At 35.0% G+C, this 8,959-nt stretch overlaps 1 protein-coding gene across 1 annotated transcript; it reads right to left on the reverse strand.

Annotated features, from left to right (window-relative positions):
* Positions 1 to 1,030: 1,030 nt before the first annotated feature.
* On the reverse strand, positions 1,031 to 7,155 carry LOC107767654 (catalase isozyme 3). The gene is made up of 8 exons (XM_016586729.2): positions 7,010 to 7,155; positions 6,624 to 6,720; positions 4,093 to 4,370; positions 2,975 to 3,751; positions 2,473 to 2,562; positions 1,607 to 1,674; positions 1,426 to 1,519; positions 1,031 to 1,330 (listed from the first exon to the last, which is right to left on the reverse strand). The coding sequence occupies exons 1-8, from the start codon at positions 7,022 to 7,024 to the stop codon at positions 1,271 to 1,273; spliced, it is 1,479 nt and encodes a 492-aa protein (XP_016442215.1). The 5' UTR covers positions 7,025 to 7,155; the 3' UTR covers positions 1,031 to 1,270.
* Positions 7,156 to 8,959: the final 1,804 nt, after the last annotated feature.

Here is an 8,959-nt window from a genome sequence, read left to right on the forward strand (position 1 = left end):
TATTGGGTAAGAGCCGCATTCCAAGGTATAATGTAGGCAGTCTATCCTGATACAAGCATCAATAGTTGATTTCACAGCACGAATCTATCACCTATAAGTTACAACTTGACCGTTGATCCGAGGCTCTCGAGTCACTTTCCTTCAAAGGCACAAATCGTTTTGACGTCATTTTATAGAATAAGTAATTTGTACCTTTATCAATGTATTTTATGTCGGGATCAGTAAATGGAAAGTGACGTTCAATAGATTCCAACTCACACAACAAATTGAATATTTAGATTTTAGAAGCATTATGCTACGTACTGTTCGATATGGTGGCCAGGTTAAGCAATTATTCCCGTAATGCGGTTCATGTAGCCACCAAAATTGACAAACACTAACATTGCCCATGAATTGATTTTCTTACCTTTATTTCATAAGAAAACCACAAAAAAGAAGGCACAATGAAACTTACCTCTGAGTCGCTTTCTTTTTCTTTTTCCTTTTCTGTAATAAACAAAGGCAACTCGGTGCACAAAGCATCATGAATTCATACAGGGTCCGCGAAAGGACACCTCAAGGTGTGAAAAACTTCGCAATAGGTACGTTGTTGGATAGCTAATCCGATACATAATAATAGTTGACGCACATCTTCTTACCTTTCCAAAGTATTAATTTCTCCCTTTTGAATTAACATGATCATCGTTTATGCCATTCCAACATCTATTAGGTACTCACCTTCATAAGAAAACTGACTATGAGCAACTCCAACGAAGAAGAAGAAGAAAATATAAAGGGGCAGACTTCCCCTGTTAAATAATGCTTTCTTTTCCTTATGTTTTCTCCGCTTGGAAAATTGTAGAGGAGCTACTAGAATCTTATGCTAGAGTTAAGACACTTGATAATGGCACAAGCATTAGGTAAATTTTGGAGAGAAATCAGTTTTACAGCTCTTCTGATCTGTCAAGAAACCACAAAATAGCCGTGGAACTATAGTTATCAAAGAGTACATTTGGAATAAAACAGCAATTACTTAAGAGTGAACACGGAAGGACAAAATGAAAATGATCGACTGATGTTTGAGAACATACAACTGCAATTTATTCCGGTAACATTGTCACAGTTAATGTGACATGTTGAAGTTTGTTTGGTACAAATTACAACACAATCATTGGTACAAATTACAACACAATCATCAGACCTATACTTCATACCAAAAGAAAAGGATGTTTTCTTGGACTGGCACTCCTTCAGCACAGCAACTTCAAACATTTTCCTACTGTTGTCATCTTCACATTGTGGGCCTTACATTAAGACGAGAAGCTATCTTCTCACCAAGAGACTTGTCAGCCTAAAACATATTTATGCAAAAGCATTACTGAGCATGTTTTACCACTCTCATGATAGAGATAACTAAAGAAACATGATAAAGGAAAGAAAAGAGACCTGTGACCAATATGAAATCCAAATAGTGTGTATCTCATGAGTGACTCGTGGATCAGATAAAGCATTAATCCATCTGCAGATAAATCTCTCTTGCCTGCAATAAAAAGGCAGAAGAATATATCCGAGTGCTTGAAAGGAGTGAAAAAATGGTCAACATAAAATGACCAAGCAACTGATTTACCTGTCAGGCGACCAGGATCTGTATCTCTCTCCTGGCTGCTTGAAGTTGTTCTCTTTCTCAATGATGCACTACAAAAAGAACCATATAGTAAGTGAATCTTACTTAATATTTTGTATATAAAAAAGGATAACTCGTAAAAATGAACTAAGATATCTGCAGTTCAAAAGTGAAGCTCAACCTATCAAATCGAAGCAAACACCTAGCTGAACTTCCTAAGAATATATAAGCATTTTATTTGTAAACGAAGACAAAAATCCATTTCAGCAAACAAGAAGAAAAAAGAAGAAGATGAAAGTGCATTTCAGCAAAGTAAAAGGCTTGTAACTAAAAGAATAGAGATCTTAGTACAAAAGAATATATAAAAACACGATGTCCATGGAATAAACCCCCCACCCCCACCCCCCTTCCAAAAAAAATAAACACCACCACCACCAAAAGAAAAAAAGGGAAAGAAAAAGAACAGAGATGCAAGTCAAATAGAAAACTTGTAGATAACAGACATGAGCCATAAGGTGCTCATAAACATCATTTTCACACGTCAACACGATGCAAGCCAAGCTGCTAGACGGCAAGTCAGTCATTCTTCTACTTTTAATGGTAATGCTGCTTTATCAGCGCCATAGCAGGCAGACAAATTGCTAAAACCGTCATTAAATGATTTTGGTTTCAGATATTTTGAACTCCAAATCTCCAATTGCAGAATGCAGTAGAGGCCTAGACAAAGTGCAGAATACATATATCTCAAAGAGACACCATAAGACAGTGGACCTAGGGCCCAAATCAGTTTGGTAAATCTTATTTATGAGTATCTCCTTCACATTAAAAGCTCAAGATATTCAAGGTGAAATGAATAAACAAAGGCTTACCCTGTCACGCTTCCCTGTCAAGATGCGAGGAGGAATCGGGTACTGCTCTGCATGACGACAAGGATCAAACCTTGAGGGGAAATAATTGACCTGGACATGCAAGCAACATCAAGTAAAAGCATCACCATAGAGAACTAGTAGAAAATCGCTGTATTGCTAAAGAGGTGGGAAACTAATTATATCAGGTGATTCAAAATAAATGCCATCCTTGCCACACTTGACCAACCAAATATGCATCAGGAGTTAAATTATCCAAGATATCCACCCTTAAAGAAGTGTGATACTGTAAACATGCATTTGAAGATGGGGTTTTCAAGAAAATAAAGTTGCAATATAGCTTTATTATCAGGATAATCCCCCCTCCCCCAAAAAAAAGACTTTCCAACTATCTCTAGACGCCACATAACAAAGTAGTCAAATAATACATCGATAACCTTTTTCCTCTTTAAATTGGAATAAGCATCGTTATTTTGGCAATCTGCAGCACAAGGGTGCACTGTACCTCTTCATCACGATGCATGAAGTTCATGACACCTTCATGGTGATTATTGTGATGAGCACACTTGGGAGCATTAACTGGGAGCTGCAGATAGTTTGGCCCAAGACGGTGTCTCTGAGTATCAGAATATGAGAATATCCGAGTCTGGAGAAGCTTATCATCTGAATAGTGAATACCAGGGACAATAATGGCAGGGCAAAATGCAAGCTGCTCATTCTCAGCAAAGAAGTTGTCGATGTTCTTATTCAACACCAAGCGACCAACTGGTTGCAGTGGCAAGATGTCCTCAGGCCAGGTCTTGGTTACATCAAGGGGGTCAAAGTCAAATCTATCTTCATGATCAGGATCAATAGTTTGGATGAAAAGCTTCCATTCAGGATAGTTGCCAGCAGCAATTGAATCGTATAGATCCTTGGTGGCATGGCTATGATTGGCTCCCCCAACCTTAATAGCTTCTTCCTCTAAAAGGCACTTGACCCCGCATATTGGCTTCCAATGGAACTTCACATAATGTGCTTTCCCAGCTTTACTGATTAAAGTATAAGTGTTGACACCGGAACCATCCATGTGCCTGTAATCTTGTGGGACACCCAAATCATCAAAGAGGAAGGTAAACATATGCAAACTCTCCGGATGGTGAGAGAAGAAATCAAGGCTCCTCCAGCTCTCCTGAATGTTGGACTTAGGATTTGATTTCAGACAATGGACCATGTCTGGGAACTTCATTCCATCGCGGATAAAGAAGACAGGAAAATTGTTTCCTACCAGATCAAAGTTGCCCTGTTTTCATAAAAACGAGCAAAAGAATTGAAAACATAGAGACACATAGTTTAAGACCAACACCAACATTTAGATCCAAACACAGCCCAAACAAGCAGCAAAGCTCATGTACAGTTATCTAAATGGGCATTGTTACAAAATTAAGATATAAGCCTGCTTTTGAGTAATGCTTCTAGCTTAATGGGTGTTGATTAAAGCCAGTGGCTAGCTTAATGGGTGTTGATTAAAGCCAGTGGCTAGCTTAATGGGTGTTGATTAAAGGATACTAGTGAAGATAATGTTATAACAACCAGATTACACACGCATTGTGAGAAAAGTCAAGTATTTGATTGAGCAATTACCTCTCTGGTATAAAATTTTACAGCAAACCCTCTGGGGTCTCGGAGGGTTTCAGGGCTTCCACGCTCATTGGTAACGGTAGAGAATCGCACAATAACAGGTGTCTGAACCCCAGGAGATCGAAGAAAATCAGCACACGTTAGATGAGAAACATCATGAGTGACTTCAAAGAAACCCTTGGCACTGGCACCTCTGGCATGGACAACACGCTCCGGGATACGTTCACGATCAAAATTGGCAAGTTTCTCCACCAAATGATAGTCCTCAAGAAGAACTGGCCCTGCAAAGTGAAAAGTTTCAAAATTAGTGAACATGTTTGAAGCCATTAAAAGAACCTCAATGAAGCAGAACTCAGGGCTTTAGGATGTTTGCATATATTACTTTTGATTACAGTGGTGTACCAGGATCTTGGTCAATTATCCAGAATTCACTAGAAATTTGAGACCGTTTCAGATGTTACTTGGTATGTATTTCCAACAGCAGAATAACGAATCCTATTTGCATTGATCTCATAAAAAGAACTTTTGCTAGAAAGAAGTATCTCTCCTGCTTATAAAATATACTGATTCTTCTTTTTTCTCTATCTTTTTTTTTTGGTTTGTTTTATTTTGCAATTCAATTGATCTCTATGGATTATGCATTCATTCAGATTATTCAAAGCATGGAAATAGAGAAAAATAATGATATGATACTCTCCATCATGTAACATCGCCATCTATCGACCATCCAAGGTATCAAATCTTATTACTTTGTTTCTTGGTGACCATTATGAAGAAAAAAGATCACACTAACAATATTTTCAGATACAGTTCCTACTCATATTAGATAACTGATCAAAACCAACAAAAACAAGCTATCTAGAAGTCAATAAACAAACTGGTCAATTGTTCTCTTTTCCGGCTGACTATTGAGGACAGACTAATGTCAAGACAACATACTGGAGAATTTCCTATTAATTTCTGATGCAAGTACTGTTAATACTTAACACCGAAAGGAAAATAAAAGAATAGATATTGACCAGGTTATGCATTCACTAGATTATACAATTCAAACATTCAGTAAAAATAAAAAAATAAAAAAATAAACAAAGCAGCCAGTGCATCTCCAGATCACCAATAAACAATGTCTTTTACTTGCCTCAATCTACACTATTTTGATAAAGTTATATATATTTTTTAAAAATGTTTGGGCATAATTACGCCCGAATAAAAGAAGTATACCATAAAGTAGACAACCTTCAAAAAGATATGATTTTCTGTGAGCAATATCCAATCCTCTATACATAAAGGAATCTATGTTAAACCTAAAGAAAATAAGGGATATGAGGCTATTCCTCAATTGTACAAACTTCATCCTTACACTCTCAAAAGCTTTCATATTTCTCTCTCCCTAAATAACCCACATAAGTGCTAGTGAAGCAACATTTCATGGCCTGTGTCTTCCCTTCCATCTACTACACTTCCAACTGAACATTAGCTCTTTCTCGGTGCCTGGCATCGCCAAAGTTATACCAAACCAACATGGAAATTCCCACCATAAACTCGGGCCTACCCGACAATGAAGGAGGAAATGGTCAACGTCTTCATCCAATCACTTTCACATGAAGCACCAGCTTGAATATGTAAACCTTCCTCTTCCTCGGATTTCCGGCCATCAATATCAACCTCTTGTAGCTAACCAAGTGACAAAGCACGCCTTTCTCGAACCTTAGGGCTACAAATCGATTTATGTGGGAACGCAGCCTCCTCCCTAGCCAGGAGCTTCTCGTAGTATGACTTACCAGAAAACATTCCATTGTTCCCCACCCTCACCTTCATACATCGTGGTTATCCTATGGTGTTCCTTGTTTGTGAAGAAAATCGACTTAGTCTTGGAATTCTGCCATTTTCCAGTCTTGAAAGTTCCTCATAAACCTCAACCCAAAAAAACTTCTTTTGGCATGAAAATTCTGTAAATGATTGAAAAATAAGTGTCAAAGTATTGTCCCCACACCACCTGTACCTCCAAAAACTTACCCTCCTCCCATCCTCTACCATGAACTCTTTCCACCCCTTCAAAAAGCTCCTCCACAATCCACATGAAAACGGCATAGATACATTTTTAATTCTCCAAGACCCCATATCTTTCCAATATGGCGCTATCACCCCTCTCCAAAAAGCATGTTCCTCCAAATCCCCATAACTATTTTCCTAATTTAATGAACCAAACACTTAATGCTTCACCTAATGGCCAAGATGCTAACTGTAAATAAGACACTTGACTGACAATTTACTAGGAGAAACTCAAATCAATTCATTTGCCAGCAGCATCTTAGTGCTGTGTTTGCATTAACAAGTCTAATTACTTATCAAAAAATAAAATAATATAACACTCACGCAAATATACATGAAACCAAGAGATCAAGATAGTATTTGATTTGCACACGCCTAAACAAGAAGAATAGTGAGACGAGATAAATGTTACTAGACTTTATATACCATAAGGGACAGAAAGAAAAAGGAAAGGTTGGCTTTTACTTAATAAAACAAAATACCTCTAGTCCCAACAGTCAATGATGAGTTATTGTTCCACACAGGAGCACCAGAATTTGTTGTCATGAAAGGTGAATTAAACGCGCTTGAAGGGCGATTCTGCATCATAAATCACTATCAAAGCTAAACACAAGCAACCGAAAATCCACTAAAACGAACTAATAAATTTAACTTCTTCAATTTTCCACTATAAAACCTAAACTTCACAACATAGCTAGTCTCTAAAAGGAAATCTTCTGCTATTAGCATAAAGCTAAACTAAGGATTAATGAATCCAAGCGGATTATTCGAAGCTTATAAAAAATAATTCAGAGATTAAAGGATCAATCAAAAGCAAAATAATGAAAGATCATAGCTTTGAATTTGTATGTATAAACCCTAATACTACCTTATAAGGATCCATGGCGAGAGAATATGAGCGCTGAGAAGAAGAAAGCAAGTAAGTGTTGAGTCAATGGTGTGGCGATCAGTTTGATGTTTTCTTAAAAAGAGCAGCTGATTTATAAAGAGTGGGGACAACTTTTTGACTCGCAATTCTATTATTTTACAGTTGGAAATAATATCCTTTTCAGTAAAAAATAATATCCTTTTATTATTCAATTCTATTATTTCACAGTTGGAAATAATATCCTTTCCGTAATAAATAATATCCTTTTATCCACCACTTTCCAACAATATTTTTTATTTTTGCTCAATGAAAAAAGAGGCAAGTGCACATATACCTATTTAGAAATTAGCTCGTACTTATTTTATTCTGAAATTTTAAATTAAAAATTTTAATTTCAAGACAATTCAGCACATTTTTGTCCAGAAAATTCAAACTGAAAAACTGAAATTCAGAACGTACTGGCTAATTTTTAAATAACAGCCCTTTAGAATGATTATCTGGTGTTATTTCTACATAAAAAAAAGGAAAAATAGGAATATCACTGGATAAAGAATATAAAACAGCAAATTATCTTGGCATTTACTATAAACTTACAAGTCATAAGCTGTGACGTTTTCTCTCTTTATGTCCTTTTCTTTGTCGAGGAAATGATATAACATAACCCTTTACAATTTGAATATAAGTGTAATCACATTTACTATTTTTTTCAGACGTGGTATAATTAATTCAAGTTGAAAATTATGGATATAATTAATTATACTCGGTGTCTCTAAAGCTCTATTATATCCATTCTTGATCTCTCGCCGATTTTAATAAGCTAGAAACATCATACCATGTGCATAGTTTTCTTGGAGTTTAGACCACCGTCGCAATGACGATAATAACGATCATAAAATCAGTGCCATTTATATAGTGACTTTTGATCTGTCATAGCTTAAATATATGATCTTAAATTATCAAATTATATAAAGCTCTAGCAAGTGACTAGCAACAGTCCAGTGACACATTATCTGCCCATGTGCATTTTGGTTGAATTTGACATTGCTATAAATTTAGTGAAACTTGTTAGAAATAAATTGATTTATCTATCTATCTATATCTATCTATATTATTCTAAAAGCATGAATATAATGTCGTATTACAAAAATAATCTTATAATATTAAGCATAATAACTCACAATAAAAGGACATAACCGAAATTCTAGACATTAGCCTTATAATCTTATTAGTTTTAGGACATATAATGCGCGTTAGGAATCCTACATGACTACCTTTAGGAATTCTATTAGTATAATTACTTCCGGGCATAAACATATAATAAATACTACATGTTAGCATGTAAATCTAATATATTTAGGAACACCTTAGGTACTTCTTAAAAATTTCTATTACTAATTTAATTTGAAAACGTATTATAATATCCTATTACTAATTTAATTTGAGAATGTATTATATTGTTCAAATCCATTTAGAAAAAAGAGAGCGTATATATATTATTATAAAAGTATGAATACAATATTGATAGACCAAAATAGTCCTAAAATATTAATTAGAAGAACTCATAGGGAAAAGACATAAATATAATAACCTATTTTTGGACTGCAATACCTTGTATGTTAATTTTTTTAATATTTAATATTTTAACATTATAAAAATTTATCTATTAAATTCTTATTAAAAATATGTACGAAGGTTTAATAAAATCAATTTCATAAGAATCCTCCGTATTGGCAATACGTTGTCACTCCATAATGTTCGATACCAAGAAAAAATAAAAGTAATATTAAATGAAATACATTAAGCGTTGAAATTGATAAAATAAAATATCCCCACAATAATATATTTTTATATTTATATTTAAATTATTTTCCTACACAAATAAAACAAATATTTATCAAATTTTTCTTGTAATATTGAAAAATATACACAATTATTAAACAACAACTAACA

The sequence above is a fragment of the Nicotiana tabacum genome, chromosome 23 (genome assembly GCF_000715075.1).
Source record: "Nicotiana tabacum cultivar K326 chromosome 23, ASM71507v2, whole genome shotgun sequence".
Lineage (NCBI taxonomy): Eukaryota > Viridiplantae > Streptophyta > Magnoliopsida > Solanales > Solanaceae > Nicotiana > Nicotiana tabacum.

Excerpts from the sequence above, each read along its gene's own strand:
- LOC107767654 (XM_016586729.2), bottom strand. Across the intron at positions 3,752-4,092 it reads TAAAATTTTATACCAGAGAG|GGCAACTTTGATCTGGTAGG; the intron begins GTAATTGCTCAA and ends TTATGAAAACAG. Across the intron at positions 2,563-2,974 it reads TCATGCATCGTGATGAAGAG|GTCAATTATTTCCCCTCAAG; the intron begins GTACAGTGCACC and ends TTGCATGTCCAG.